This window comes from Gracilinanus agilis, chromosome 3 (assembly GCF_016433145.1).
Source record: "Gracilinanus agilis isolate LMUSP501 chromosome 3, AgileGrace, whole genome shotgun sequence".
NCBI lineage: Eukaryota > Metazoa > Chordata > Mammalia > Didelphimorphia > Didelphidae > Gracilinanus > Gracilinanus agilis.
The window spans coordinates 265,729,412-265,746,310 of NC_058132.1; the positions used below are offsets into that span (position 1 = coordinate 265,729,412).

Consider the following 16,899-nt stretch of genomic DNA (forward strand, 5'->3'; position numbering starts at 1 on the left):
GTGGGAAAATGGAAAGAATCAGAATAATCCAGAAATCTTAATAGTAGAGATTCCTATTGCCACTTTGGTGGGGGGAGAGAAGAGATTGCAAGTTTTTTGTACCCTTTTATTTTTTTTACACTTTGAAGGAAGCTTCTGTTTAACCAAAGGGCAACCAAACACCATAGTATAGGACATTGAGATCCTGGGCTCCCAGAAAGTCCCTTTTGTGGTTGGAGGAAAAGAATAATAGACTTATAACTAAGAGATCAGCTAGTCCAATTCCCTCATTCTATAGATGAGAAAATGGGTGACTAGAGAGGCCAACAAGGTCACATAGCTAATAGGGAAATGAGAGAATCTATGGCTTCCTGATTCCAAAGCTAGCCTTCCATCCACTTAATCACACTGCCTCATGTCCAGTGAGAATCAGTTAAAGTATTTGAGAGTTAACCTGGGTCTTTTGACAGGTTAAATTTTTTGCCCAGTCACATAGCCATATATATGTCTTTGCTGCCAGCACTTTAAGGCTTATTTTTTTTTAAACCATCACTTTGAGTGTTAGTAACCTTTCTCCTCTGAGGACCTTCCAGCTAGAGATCTTTAATATTATAATCCTTGTCATCTATAATCCTCTTCATTAATCAGTAACTTATTATTGAATTTGGTTCAATATTTATTAAGCACCTATTTCATGCAAGGCACAAAGTATTACTACTACAATGATAATTCTTCAGTATAACAAAAATTAATTTACTAGAGTAACGAAGATTTTTACTTGAAACATTTCAGCAATGTATGGAATTCTTGTCAGGGGATCAAGGGACAATGTGTGGAAATTCTTTCCCCCTACTTCTATGGTTCAATGTATAAGGACTGGAAAGTTGTCTGAAGACCATAATGATTAAGAATTTTACCAACAGTCACACAACAAGCATGTGTCTGCATCACGATTTGAGAGTCAAGATTTGAACCTCAGTATTCCTGACTCCAAACCTAGAACTTTATCCTCTTGGGTCTACTGCTTCCAGCAAAAATATATAGTATAAGAATATAAACTGTGTACATATGGGCAGTTACAGCTATGCTTACCTAGTTGTAGAGTACAGACTTGTGCAACTTAGAAGATTATTCCTTTGGTATGGATACTTTTAACCAGCTCCCAAGTCCAGTCTCTTCTGGTTCCTTTTGTCCAGCTCTCTGAACAAACTCTACCTTCCTTTTCTGGATGTAAATTGAATTTTCCAAACAGTCCTTCCCCCAGAAATCTGCCCAAACCTTCCACAAAACTAAAACCTTCTTTTCTTTGCCCACCTCTGTTTCTCTAGTCATTTGAGCTTCCTTTGACCTTATTGGCCTTTAACTCTACAACTGTTTACTTCCTCCTAGGGAGACAAAGAATGAAAGGAGTTAGGTACCCTTTGTTTACCCTCAAACAAAAAATTTAAATATAGAGTCTTGGAGTATCTAACATATATACAGAAAACATCAACATAATTACAGGAAGGATCTTACACCCCCAGCCCCATGTAATGGGAAGAGATTCCAGGGGATTCATTACAGGAAGCCTGTGCTCAGACTTAGGGACTCTCAATACTGATGCTCCCATGGGGCGAGTGTTTGAGGAACATAAAAGCCCAAGCCCGCTGTGTGTACTACCATGCACAGCTCTTGATTGGTTCCTCCATTAAATAATAAGCACGTGTACTGCAGACAAACACTTGGGCAATTATATGATGTGTATCTACTAATCAGCATGTTTTATGTTTTCATAAAAAAGACATGAGTGCCAACAAAAGATTTATATCTTTTAAATAATAATTTAATTAACAGTTAATTTTCTCCAAAACATGAATTGTTCTTACCCAGGATGTAAGACATGATTGAAATTCAAATGCTGAATTTTATTCTGTTTCTTCGCCCAGAATGGGGCAATACACATTATGAAGCATAAATGAAATGAAAAATATTATTTCCTTGCCAAACTGAGTTTCTTTGAATAACAAATGTTTAATGTTCATGCTCTGACTAGATAATGATTACTCACTCAAGATGCAAAACAGATTTATTTCACATAATTCATCTCAAGTTCCACTCATATAAATACCCTACTTTTAGAAGCTGGTCTTTGGACCTGTTTTGGGGTTCTGAGTTAAATTCAAGTTTTACCCAAAACAACTTTCTTCTTCAAAATTTGAATTTCACCTGATCTTAAAATGGCACTCAGCAGCCCAGTGGAAGACAGTGACCATTCATTTCTCTTCATACAGAAGCTACAATCATTAATCTCTAGATGCAGCAGTGCTTGCCACTCAAAACCTGAGAAAGTAAACAGAAGATAAAGGGAATCTCCCAAGAATGTATATAATAGAATCCAAGAAACAGGACAGAAATTAGCTGCTTTGACAAGACTATAATTTTTGTATGGCTATGACTCATTTTTCTTTTTAGAAAATTGAAGAAAAGGAGGCTAAATTCATCTTTGATTTCAAAGTTCTCAAGTCATTAACCTGAGAGGTGAAAAAATGTTCCATCTGACATTTCTCTAGCCATGAATTGATTTCTGCTGCACTAAGCAAATCAAGACTGCTTTTTATAGTTTGGCAATCATTAAGAAATCAGTGGATCATGACAAAGAGTTTTCCTATTTATCAGGGTTTTTCCCCCTTTTCTAAAAACCGGTTCATTGAATTTTGTTAGACATGCAAGAGGCAGCAAGGAGACTTAGTGGGTGGGGTATTGGGTCTCTAGTTAGGAAATCCTGAGTTCAAATTCAGACTCAAACACTTACTAGACATGTGACCCTGAGCAAGTCATTTAACCTCTATTTACCTTAATCCCCTGGAGAAGGAAATGGCAAACTACTCCAATATCCTACCCCTGAAAACTCCATAAACAGTATGGATCATGGAGTCACAAAGAATCAGATATTACTGAATGACTGAACAACAATAAGTTATACAAACTAAAGGATGTACCTTTCACCTTTTATAGTAGTTCTTTTATTCCTGTTTGACTAAAAGAGATGAACTCAGGGCTTCATACCCTCAACAGCTGTATACTTTCTTTATCTGAAAAAAGGATGGGGCTACTGATTTTCCACAAAATGAGAAAATTCCATGAAGTGGTATTTCAAAGGGAAAGCTTATTTAAAAGGGGAAAATAATTACTTATGAGCAACTCAAGAGGGCAGTGTGTACATATAAGCTTATATTATATGGGAGCTCATTTATATGTGTCTTTTAAGGTTTGCAAAGAATGTTCAACCATAACCCTAAAATATAGATAGTAGTATTCCTTTACAGATAAAGAAACTGAGATAAATAGTGGTTGAGTGTCTAGGGAACAACATGGTACAGTAGAAGTGTGCTGATTTGGAGATAAAGAACTTAGCACTGAATTTGGAGTCTGTGCACCAAAAGACCTGAATTAATCCCTTCTATGCCATTTTCTACCTGTATGGTCTTGGGTAAATCATTTAACCTTTTTAAGGTCTTTTTTTTTTAAGGTTCAGTCAAATACTTGGATTATGCCATCTATGGTTTCTTCCAATTCTAAATCCATGATTCTGTAATTTGCTTAGAGTTACCTAGCAACTGGCCAAATCTCTCACTTTCTATCTTTTTCTCTCTCATGTTATATACACACACATACACATCCCTTTCCTAAACGTTTATTCAGCCAATATCTAGTATGCATTTATTTCATTGGTTGTGTCTTATTTAAACAACTAATATATTTTACTATTTGACTAAACTAATTTATTTTATATCATATCATTACTCCTCTCTCTGCCCCAGGGTGGGAGAGTGGGGGCAAATTTCTTAGGATTTGGAGGAAACTAGTTGAGGGAAAAACAAATACTTAAGTCTTAATATATATGTTTTAATTCATTCCTGCAAAATAAGCACAGCTCACAAAAGGATACCCTTCATCCTTACCCTGGTAACAATTTGATCTAGATATCCCAGGAAATTTACACTCCCATCATTTCCCAACTCCAGATCCTCACCCTAACTTCTTATTCACTCCCTAAAAAAAGGAATATTTTCCATTTAGAATCTTGTTTCTAGTCCCGCTGCTTATTTCTCTTTCAATAACTATAATTTTTATAGATTATAATGCTGAAAATTTTATGGTAGAGGGGCTGGTAGCTGGACTCCTGAATTTTGAAAACAGCTTTTCATTTCTGTCTTCTTTGCCCACTATGATCACAGAACCTCTTAGGTTTCTTTACTTCCTGTTCCAGGATAGTTTGAGCCAGCTTTGTAGCAAAATTCAAGCCATCACTGATTCTTAGACACCATTAATCCTCAGAACTCTGAAAAACAGACCAAGAACATTCACTATTCAAAGAATAAGGCAGAATTCGAGGTTTTCTTTCCATGCAACATCATGTAGCAAAAAAAAAAAAAAAAAAAAAAAAAAAAGATCTGAATTTCATCAGGAGACCTGCCTTCTCATCTCATCTTAGGTAGTCATTTAAACCTTTTCAACTTCAGACTTTGTGAGATTTATATTGCAAAGTGGAATTCTAGCTGCAGAGAGGGGTTCAGGTCACAGCTCAGAATTCCATAGGGTGCCCCTGATAACTCTGAGAGAGGGGGCAGTTAAAGGCAGTTGGGTCCTGGGTGGAGAATAAGCAGGACACTCTGCTTGCTGGGTCTTGGGTCCTGGGTTGCTCTTGGGGCTTGAGGCTTGAATCTTAGCAAAGCCATTTTAGTTTCTAGCTGCCAACCTGCTTTACCTTGATTTAGCATTCAAATTACATCATAGTTTACCTCTGTTTAGTTATTTAGACATGGAGGAAAAATATTTATAGGGATAGAGAACAGATTAGCCATTCAAGTTACCTTTCCCCTTTGGGGAAAGGGGCTGCTTGGACATAACAGTTTTAGGGCTTCCCAGACCTTATCCTTCCCATTCCCACCTTATCATTAAACCTCTAATCAATTGGGAGAAAAATGGCTTTGCTCAGATTCAAGCCTCAAGCCCCAAGAGGAACCAAGACCCAGCAAGCAGAGTGTCCTGCCTACTCTCCACCCAGGACCCAACTGCCTTTAACTGCCCCCTCTCTCAGAGTTATCGGAGGCACCCCATGGAATTCTGAGCCGTGACCTGAACCCCTCTCTGCAGCTACAATTCCACTCTGCAATATGAATCTCACACTCTTCCTTAGGAAACTGAGAGGATTACTCAGTCATCTGTATGACTCTTTCCTGGTCAAAATGCCTATGACTTTTTTCAATATGATTGTGGAAAATATGTGCTTATTATATTCCAGGTATTATATTAGTTGGGGAATTCAAAGATTAAATATAATACAATGTCTACCCTCAAGAATATTACAATCCAAATAGGAGTGGAATCCAATGGCATGGAAGTTGGTTTTCCTGAATTTGTAGAGATAGAAGGGGGCAGTCATATCTGGGAAGAGTTATATAGTGTGGGAGGAGTGTGTAAAAAGTAGGTAAAGAGTAATAGAATGAAATGAGATTGGGATCAAATTGTGGAAAGTCTCAAGAATCAGAAAAAAACTTGTGTTTTTCCTTCAAAGGCAATAAGAAGTCACAGAATTTTTTTGAGCAGAGGAGTAACATGCAGACCTACACATCGCAAAGATTATTTTGGCAATTATGGAGAGTATGAATTGTAGGGGAAAGAGACTGGAAGCAGGAAGACCAGTTAGGAGACTATTATAATAATCCAGGGGAGAGGTAATAAGAGCCTGAACTAATGAGTCAGTAGTATTACTAGAGGGGAGGGGATATATTTAAAGAGACACTTCTCAGGTAGCTAATTGGAATGAGAAAGGGATAGGAGAGATTAAAGAATTACTCTAAAATTGTGAGGCTGAGGATGGAGTTGGGTAGGGGGGTGGGGGGATAATTACTCCATCAAGAGAAATAGGAAATATTAGAAAAGGGGTCAGGTTTAAGAAGAAATAAGTTGATTTTATATTTTGAAGGTAATTCTATGATGGAGGGGCATCCAGGTAGAGCTGTCCAGCAAGTTCTATAGAAATATATGTGTGAATTCAAGGAAGAAATAAAAGCTAGACGTGTATAACTGAGAGTCACTGACAGAAGTCATAGCTGAAACCCACTGGAGTGGGCGAGATGACTGAAAGCAGATTACATAGAGAAGAGAATGTTAGGAAAGTGCCTTGGAGCACATCCAAATTAAAAATGAGTAGGAAGGTGAACCCAGGAAAGAATCTGCAAAGGAAGGATGAAAGAGAGTGGTGTCACAAATAAAGGGAAGAAAAATAATTAAGAAGGAAGGGGAGGGGGACAGTTGGGTAGTTCAGTGGATTGAGAGTCAGGCTTAGAGACGGGAGGTCCTAGGTTCGAATCCGGGTCTCAGACACTTCCCAGCTGTGTGACCCTGGGCAAGTCACTTGGCCCCCATTGCCCACCCTTACCACTCTTCCACCTAGGAGCCAATACACAGAAGTTAAGGGTTAAAAAAAATTTTTTTAAATAAAAAAAGAAGGAAGGGGAGGTCAGCAATTGCAAATAATAACAAAAGGTCAAGGAAAATGGAGATTTAGAAATGGCATTCAATTTTTGGAATTAATATGTTACTAATCACCTTAAAAAGAACTGTTTTAGTAAAGTGATCACAGAGGACAGATTGCAGAGGGCCGAAGAGGAAGAGGATGGAAATGATATGGAAGCTATTCTTTCTGGAAGTTTAGCAGCCAAGAGAGAAAAGAAATAGGTAAAGAGATTTGCTAGAGATTTCAGGTTTAGGATCATAATTTCCACTGTATTTTTATATCATTTTTTTTAAAAAACCTTGTTAATTTTGCCCAAAACATCTTTTTTTCTTTTCTTTTGAATTCATTCAACAAACAATTTTTACTATGTATTTGTATTAGGTGCTAGGGAAATAAGATGCAAAATGACGTAATTCCTATGCTCAAGGAATTTATGATCTCCTAGTTAGTGAGGGAGAGGGGATATATGCCATTTACTGAAATAAGTTTAATACAAATGTAGACTATGACAAGGGAAAAGTTGAAATTCAAACCAAATACTCTTTTAGGACAATTTCAGGAGTAGGAAAATTATTTGGGGTAGGAGAGTGAAAAAGGAAGAGGAGGGCTTTCTTTATAAGCTAAACAGAGGAGTTTATATTTGATCCTGCAGATAAGTGAGAACTAGTGAAGTTTAATGAATATGATGGGTAGCATGCTTAGACCTCTGTATTAGGAAGATCAATTAGCCGAATGGAGAATGGACTAGAAGGGGGAGAGACAAAGGAGAATAACCTGCAGGCTAATGTGTTAGTCCAAGCAAGAGGTGATAAGAACCTGGACCAGAGTGGTGCCATCTTTGAGAAGAAAGGGGGAGTATATTGCAAGAAATAAAGAAATCGATGACAGTTTGTAAAGTAAGTAGAATTAAGAGGAATTGCTAAATGATTTAGATCTGGAGAGTGAGAGAAAGTGAGCACGACACTTAGGTTGTAAGCTTTGGTAATCTAAAGAAAGACTTACTTGACCAAGGTATACTTGACCATAGTCTAGAATACCACAAAGATTGGACTAAATATTGTTCATTTAGTACACTACTTGGTATTCATAAACTTGAATTTTTCATTGTTTCATCCATGACAGGATAGAAACCAATCCACATTTCTCACTCTGAGGATTCATGTCCATAATCATTCATAAATCCTCCCTTAAGGACCTGTTTATGCTAGAAACTTTCTTAGATCTTTTAATATTTGGTGGAAACAACAGCATTATTTGGACCATCTGTTATCCCTCCCTCTTCCTACATAGACAGCCCACCTCTTTGCTCTGGCCACACCTCTCCTTGTTGATGATCTCATTCCATTTTATGCATTCAAGTCATGATAAGTAATGTACCTCTCTATGTATCTCTCCATTGTCCTGTGGGTCACCTGTCTTTTTGATTCTCTGAAGACTGTTGTGTTCCATGAAATCCACATAGCATCACTAAGAAAAATTCTGGTATAGTATGGAAAAGATGGATTTCTAGACAAGGAGCAGTTTAGCTAGCATCATTAAAGCATATTCATTCTGTATATATTTTTTAAAAGTCCAATAATACCATGAGGACACAAGATATTTTCTTAACTATGAATCAATTCCAAGAACATTAAGATTTCCTAAATTGTCCATCACAATATTTCAGGATATTTCTGACTTAAAATAAAAAAGGTGTACATGAAAAAAACTATGAATCCAACACAAAATAATAACAAAATGATACAAATGAAGTCTCAAAATGGCTTTTTTTTTGGTCAGAACATTTTTTAACAGTGAAATTATTTTAAACTACCAAAATAGAGTCCTAGAAAAATTCATGTACCTCCAAATGAAGCTTTCTTTTTCTTTTTCTTCTTCAGGAAACCAACCCGCTGTACAGAGGCTCCACAAGTACATTTAAAAATGTAACCTATAAACACCAGGAAAAACAAAAGACAGACATTACCGCAGATTCCCATTAGCAGTTCATGCACTGGAAAAGTCTGTTTCACTGATAGAAAATGTCAACCGCACGATTTAATTTTTATTTCTTTGTTGCTATAAATTGAGGTTTGCTCAAGATAATGATAGGTCATTGGGAGATCAGCCTTACTTGAGGGAAGGTTAGCGACTGATGCCTGCCAGGTTCAAAATAATTAAGAAGAGGAGTATCAACAACAAAGACTTGACTTTGGAGATCATGTTAATGAATGCAAAACCTATTGCCTTTATGCCTGGGGAAAGGGGGGGGGATCCTCAGAATGATGTATTTGCAGATCTAATTTGCATGTGAAAAATTTGAAGAATTAGAATTTCATTTGTTTTAGAAATATTGTCTTTGTCCTAGCAGAGCCATTAATCCTTGAAAATATCTACTCACACAACAGAGATATATTCATATTTCCAAAGAGGCTCCTAAACTGTGAGCTCATCCTTAAAGGAAGACCAAAGGTACTTGTAAATGGTGAGATTGGGCTATTATTCCAGTGGCAATTGATTGGATATTATTCCAGTTATGAAGGAACTGTCCTGAAAATAGCACCAGCTGTAAGACTGTAGATGAAATGAACCAGAATAATTTTGGTTTACAATGGATCCAGTCCTCTTTAGGATGAGTGCAAGAAGGAAAGACAGCCTCAATTGGTAGAGGATGATTTTTACTCACCATGAAGTCCTTGATAGTTTGCATTCAAACAGTACTTCTTCCCCAGCTCCTTCCCCCCACCACCCCGCCCTGCAAAAAAACAAAAAAACAAAAAAAACTGTTTTTCAAGCAAGGATTTTATTTGTGTTTTATGGATGAGGAATGGTAATTAAATAATTTAGAAATTAAGAAATCATCAGAGAGACAGAGGTAGACAGAGAGAGCCAGAGAGAATAAAAGAAGCCCTAGAGTTTAGTTAATCTATTAAATACTCAAGACAATAAAACCCTCACCTTCCCCACAATTCAGGTTTTTCTCTTCTGTACTCCTAAATCTTTCTGTTTTTTGGTGTTTTTTTTTTGGCGGGGATGAGAGAAGGACAAGAAGGAAAAATGACTTCTTTTAAGAATGTCACATAACTGGCAGAAAGCTCTAATAATATAAAAAGGGTCATGATGAACAGGATAAAATCCAAAATGTTTTTTAATCAAACATAGAAGAATTATTAAAGTTTTTCATGAAGATTTTTCTTTCTTTCTCAACAGCCCTATCAAATCTGTCTTCATCTATGAATCTGATCCGGTCAACAACATCCATAATCCAAAACTATTTTATTTTTACTTTGCATTTGAGAAATACATTTAAATATATATATATATATATATATATATGTATATATATAATCTGTGGATTAGTCACAGATTTGTGGAAGTCTCTATGGTTTCCCAAAATAAAGATAGAAAGATAGGTTCAGTTGAGTGAAAGGCAGATTATATCTGAAAAGGTATATGAGAATAAAGAAACAGCATTAAATTTAAATCCCATTGGAATTCAGGGAAGGAATCTTAGGCTCCTCTTGTGCAATGTTAATAACCATGAATTTAACCATAAAGTGAAGCAGTTTACTAGGTTAATAGTTTGTCCATTATCTAATAGAACAAGTTATTAGGACTTTGTGACCCTGGGAAAGTTATAATGTGTCCCAATGCCCCAGGCAACGAAGGCAGCAAATTGTCAGTGTAATTAGGGCTTGCACCAGGGTGGTGGCAGTATCAAAGGAGAGAATTAGGCAAATATGAGAGCTGTTATATAGGAGGAATGGAAGAATTTAGCAATTGATTGGCTATGGGAAGGGGGATTATGAGAGAGAATGAGGATGGCCTGTGAGTCTCAAATTTAGTAACTGAAATGTCGACTGCTAACCGGCTATGAGTTTCTTCTACTTTTTATACATCTCAACATGTTACATAGGGAGCCCTTTTCCCTACATTATCTCTGTTGCCCAGGGAAATTAGATGCTTATTAGGCTATGTTACTAAGACCATTACAAAATTACTCAAGGTAATAAAACTTTAAAACTAAGCAAGTAACCTGAGAGAATTGATGTGTTTCAGTAAGCACATAGTAAGCACTTAATAAATGCCTTTTCATTCATTCATTCATACATTCAGTGTCTAGCTTACTGATTTAAAGACTGATTTAGGGGCCAGAAAAAACCTGGCTCAGTATGTATATGAGTCATATTATTGATGAAACATCAATATCTGTGTGAGATTGACTGTTTTGAGACATTTTTACATTTATTAATGAGAAGCTAACTTGGGAAATTTTTGTGAGTTTATGTGTATGTATGTATGTATGTATATGTGCCTTTATTTGTACTGGGGAGTGTAAAGTGTTTCCGCTATTTCCAAATATTGTTTTGACCCAAGGCTGGCCCTTGAAAAAGCCAAAACATTAAAAGAAGTACTTCTGTTCACTGAAGAGTTAAGTTACATGAACATAGATTTTTTTTTTGTTAGCAATTTTGTCGTGTTTTTGTGTTGACTTAAATAAAAATGGTAATTTAAACAATGAATCTTTTGATGAATGGCAATCCTTTCCATGTATGGCATAAAAATGCATCTGCTAAGATACTCTGAGGGGTGGGAAAAAAGGATTAAGGAGTAAAAAAGAAGTGCAGGAAGACCAGGACAAAGAATGTAGATGGTCTACCAAAGGATACAATTTTTGAAAAATAACTGGTCGCGATATTGTTGAATGATTATGAAAACTCTGTTATGATAGCTAGAAAGAAGCACTATAATAAAATAATGGGCGTTAGACTCATTGATCTCTTCTGGAAATCCAAGGCATTTCAAAATGATATATTCATTATGTCTCCCACAATCCCTGCAGTATGGTTCACTTTGGAGATTAGGAAAATAAAACACTAAGGAATCAAGTGACTACAAAAGGAATCAGTCATCATAAAAGTTTTTTGCTTAAGACTTCGCGTAATCACAGGCACAGCCAATTCAGCTGGGACAGAGCAGTCAGGCCAACTGTAATCAGGCACTAGAAACACCTGCTGTTACACATGGTTTTTAATAGACTAAAGGTCAGTGAATGGAGAATTCAGAAAGCTGAATTGAGCCCTCTCTAACTTGGGCATTGCTGGCCAAGTTACTCTGTCTCTGCTTTCATTTTTCTTTCTGCCAACCAGTGATAACACCAGGTCTCTTTGTTCCAGAGAGGGTTCCCATTGTAACCTTAAAAACAAAAGCAAACTCTGTACACATCTTGTGTGTAATGCTTTATGCTCCTCTGGAAAAATAAAAATAAAAAACATCTTTCTCGGGCAGCATTATTAATTAATGACTCACAGTAAGTGGTTGGTTCTAAATTACTTACCAAGTTGCCTACACTTGATGGAAAGCAATAGATATTTCTATTTAGACATTGTGTTTACTATATAAGGTCCTCTAATCCTTCTTGGCCTATATATTAAATATACATTTATCGAAGGTTACTATATAGATGAAAATAATTGAGAGCCTCAACTGCTAACAGTCCTTGCTAAAATACCAAATTACAATACCAGCTACAAATGGTGCCCTGAGATATTCACTTAAAAGCACTTCAGTCACTGAATGCAGGATCAGAATCCTACCAAAATAGTCATAATAGCTTTTATCAGGTGATTCTTCCTTCCACTCTATGGCCTCCTTGAACAGCCATGGGATTAGAGGGTCAGTTCACTTGAGGATGCATTTCTGTAATGTCACAGAAGACATTTCACCCATTTTTCCTGAGATTTATTAACAAATTCATTCTCATTCTCTGAAATCTAAACACAATTGAAAAATGTTCCCTTTTTAAAGGACTACTTGGGCCTTAATTGGAGAGGTGGAGTTACATTAGGGTGACAGGTGTTGAATCAAATTATGCTTAATGAAAAACCCTATTTTCATTAAACTATAACATTCTGGAACCGACTCAAGTCATACACACCTAAAGATCGGAAAATTTACATATTGGACTCCTTTTTCTCATTGAGATTCTTAATGATTATCACTGAAAAAGTCTGTTTTGAAGCCTATTCATTCTACTTTGTGGAGATCTGGAGTGACACATTGGTGGCCTTTAATCAGATAATTAATGACACCTACTGAAACACAATTCAGAGAGTCAGTTGTCTTGTGTGATTGCTAGGCACAACATTTGTGTTCCCTTGACTGGATTAGGGATGATATCAAACATTCCAAACCAATAAGAGCTACAAGCATCTTCAAATCCCTCATACTTGGGGACACAACAATTGTTCTTCAAGTGTGGGCAGAAGTTTGGGAGGAATCAATCAATCAACTAACCAATAAGCATTTATCAAATCTTACAATGATTCGGGCACTGAAGAGATGAAGAAAGTCAGACATGTCCTTTGCACTCAAGGAACTCACATTCTAATGATGGATACAAATGTATATTACTATGTATGTATAAGAAATATACTGTATAAGAGGAAGATAATCTTAGAGGGAAGGCACTGAAGAAGGGGTGGATGGGGTAAGGCTGGGAAAGGGGTAAGATCTTTTGCAAAAAGAGAAAATTGAGCTGAGTCCTAAGGGAAGCTGGTGAGATAAAGCAGAAGATAGAGCTGAAGAGTGAGGAGGATTCCAGGCCAGGGGAACAGCCAATCAGATGTCTGATGTAAGGTGTAAGAAGACTAGGAAGGTAAGAAGAGGCCACATTGGGTAGAGCTTTAAATGCTAAATAGAACACTTTATATTTAGTTCAAGAAATGAAAGATAATCTTTGTCACCTTTGAACTGTTTCAAGTCAAAAAAGAAAAAAAAACCCAGTATAAGAAACAAGTTTGAAAGTTCTGTGGGACCTTTCTATTTCCACTTCTTTATACCTTTTAAATACTTTGTTCAAATATTATTTTTTTTCTCATTCTCAAATGCACTTAGATTAATTTTCATTTTTATTCTAACCAGTCTTCTTCTTCCACTTCTGATTCTAACTTAGTATTATTTCCTTCTTCTTGAATAAGTTACTCTGTGGGAAGTCACTGTTTATTTTTCATTTAGTCAGCTTTGAGGCAATAGATTTGCACAGATCCATCTAGATTCTTTCCCAGACTCCCAATGATTCTCTGTCTCCCTCTCTCCCTCTTTCTCTTTCCCTTCCTATCTTCCCCTCCCTCTCTCTTTCTCATATACATACATACACACACACACACACACACACACACACACACACACACACACATATCCATATATCTTCAAAATGGTTAGTAAGAGTGAGCAAGGCAGACATTAAGGGATTTTAAAAGACAAATTCAGGGCACTAAACCTGATTTTCACTTGAACTAACCATAGCCATTCACTTGTTTACTCATCTCCCACTGGGCTGAAATAGAATCTGCTATGGTTTCAACAGAAGGATATTGCCTACCATTTGACTTATGCACACTGCACAGTGGGATATGAAAGTTGAAATTAATTAGGTCAGCAGTGTGAGATTTAAGTTATTTTGCTTTTAATAGCACTAAATAAATATTTGTTTATTCAATTATAAGACATTTCTCATATTTTAAGTCTTCCAGTTAAAAATTTGGAAATGGGAAAGAAATATGAAAATGTCAGACCTGATAAAAGATGGCCACTTGCCATTGAGTCAGTAAATTGAGGAATTTTTTTTACTTCCTTAGTCATTGCTTGATTTAATAAAGTCTAATAAAAGCCCAAATGACAACTGGTAGTTGTTAACTTTGAATTCCCAGAGATAACAAGAAAATTGGGTGATCCATTTGAGAGCTGAAGCATATTTTCTGTTTCCAATATAGATAGGAAGTAGGAAGGCATAGCTATATTTTTTGTAGTGTGCCCTCATAATGTTAGTCTATGACAAACAGAAGAAAAGCACTTAACATTCTTGGACTTAAGTTAAATAAAAATGAAATACAATTATCAACTTTCACTACAAATCCACATATTGATATTTTTAGATAGAAGCAAGGTAATATCATCTGTGAATTCATAGACATGATGGCTATCTTTGCCCTTATCTTGGTTCTGGTTTCCAAATGAATTTGAAACTAGAACTAAGATAGATAGATAGATAGATAGATAGATAGATAGATAGATAGATAGATAGATAGATATAGAGATAGAGATATATGTATGTGTAAGCAGGTGGACAAGGGATTAGGGGCACCCTTTCCAACTAAGGGGTCCCTCCGGATTGTCCTGGATTACTGCATTGCTTTTAGTAGCAAAGTCAGTCCATTTGATCATCCCACAATGTTTCAGTTACTGCTCTACTTACTTCACATCAGTTCATGTAGGTCCTTCTAGTTCATATAGAAATCCTCCAGATCATCATTGCTTACAGCATTGTAATATTCCATCACCATCATATACCACAATTTGTTCAGCCATCCCCCAATTGAGAGACATCTCCGCAGTTTCCAATTTTTTTTGCCACCACAAAAAGCACAGTTAAAAATATTTTTGTACAAACAGGTCCATCCCCATTTTTCAAAAATCCCCTTGGGATATAGACCTAGTAGTAGTATTACTGGATCAAAGGGCATGCATTCTTTTAAAACCCTTTTGGCATAATTCCAAATTGCCTTCCAGAATGGTTGAATCAATTCACAACTCTACCAGATACATTAGTGTCCCAATTCTGCCACATCCCCTCCAAAATTTATTATTTTCCTTTACTGTCAAATTGACCAATCTGCTAGGTGTGAGGTGATACCTCAGAGTTGTTTTGATTTGCATTTCTCTAATCAGGAGGGATTTTGAACATTTTTTTGGTATGATTATTGACTCTCCTTTTAAAAAAAAAGGAAAGTTTTGAAACCCCATTTTGGTTGGCATCAGTCCCATCCTTTGATTGGGTGTACATGGGTACTATGGGAGGTCACCAGTGGGGCCTCAAACCCTGGCATCTTGGAAGAGGTTTGCCTCTTGTCCCCCATGACTCCTGGTATCTAGAAAACTGGCCTCCAGAATAGACTGAAATCAAGTTTATCCAACCAGAGAGACCCAGAAGGATTGACATCACTGGGTTTTAAGAGAGGGTTTTGAGGAAAGAGAGTTCTCTTGGTCTGAAGACTTTTCCTAGCACAGATCCTTTTGGCTAGCAAATAGAGGTAAGTGCAGCAAACTCAGATTAGCCAACCAGTTATGTGACTATCTCTCACTCTCTAATTCCAACCTTTACTATCTAATAAAAATTATAAATTAATATATAATCTCCAGAAAATGTAATCATAACAATGTATATGTACATATAGAAATATATATATGTATGTGTTGCTCATCTTTCAAATAAATTTGATATAATTTTTTCATTTAATTGCTTTCCTTATTCTTGGTACATTAATATGTTTTATATAAAAGTTTTTCAATTTCATATAGGCAAAGCTGTTCAGTTTATCTATTGCAGTTACCTCTTGTTCAGCTAAGAGTATATCTCTTACTTATAGCAATACTCTAAATCATATGCCCATTTTGGTAAATGAATCTAGTTTCTCTTCTAACTTTTTGTTAAGATGTTTAACATTAAGGTTTCATATCTATTTAGAATTTATTGTGACAAAGAGTGTAAGGTACTCACCAAAATTCAGTCTCCGCCAAATTGCTTTCTAGTTCTTTCAGAAGTTTTTAATCAAATAGGAAGTTCTTTTTTTTTTAGACCTTAAAACATTTTATTGTCAGTCTTTATAAGGGAACCATGGACATTATTAAACACCCAAAGTTCAATGATATCATTGTCACCATTGTTGCTAATTTACTTCAAAGAGGAAAAGCAGAAGTGAGAAACTGAATAATGGATTCATCCAAAACAAGCAGCATAAGAATAAAATTGAAATGTTATAGCTAGAAACAATCAACAATTTTATTAAAGAAAATGACAATGAGGGGGCAACTGGGTAGTTCAGTGGAGTGAGAGTCAGGCCTAGAGACAGGAGGTCCTAGGTTCAAACCCGGCCTCAGCCATTTCCCAGCTGTGTGACCCTGGGCAAGTCACTTGACCCCCATTGCCCACCCTTACCAATCTTCCACCTATGAGACAATACACCAAAGTACAAGGGTTTAAAAAAAAAAAAAAAGAAAATGACAATGAGACAATATACCAAAATGTATGAGATATAGCCAAAGCTCTACTTATGGAGAAATTTATATCTAACTGCTTTCATCAAGAAAATAAAGAGTAGATCTATGAATTAGGCATGCTACTAAAAAACTAGAACAAGAACAAATTAAAAACCCACAATTAAACATATCAAATTGGAAATCCTGGAAAACAAGGGAGAGCTTAATAAAATTGAAAGTAAGAAAAACCATTGAACTAATTAATAAGATGAGTTGTTTTTATGAAAAATAAATAAAATAGATAAAATATTAAATGACTTGATTTTTAAAAAAGAAATAAGAAAACCAGATTACCAGTATCAAAAATGAATAAAGGTGAAATCACAACCAATGAAGAAGAA

General features: G+C 36.0%; 1 protein-coding gene across 4 annotated transcripts in view; it reads left to right on the forward strand.

Annotated features, from left to right (window-relative positions):
- The window catches only part of ITGB6 (integrin subunit beta 6), a 94,423-nt gene extending 85,683 nt beyond the window's left edge, over positions 1-8,740 (forward strand). For all 4 annotated transcript variants that reach the window (XM_044669839.1, XM_044669841.1, XM_044669840.1 and 1 more), the window contains one exon: positions 8,362-8,740. In XM_044669839.1, coding sequence (XP_044525774.1) covers positions 8,362-8,463 — 102 coding nt within the window. In that variant the 3' untranslated portion in view covers positions 8,464-8,740. The remainder of the gene's footprint in view (positions 1-8,361) is intronic.
- Positions 8,741-16,899: the final 8,159 nt, after the last annotated feature.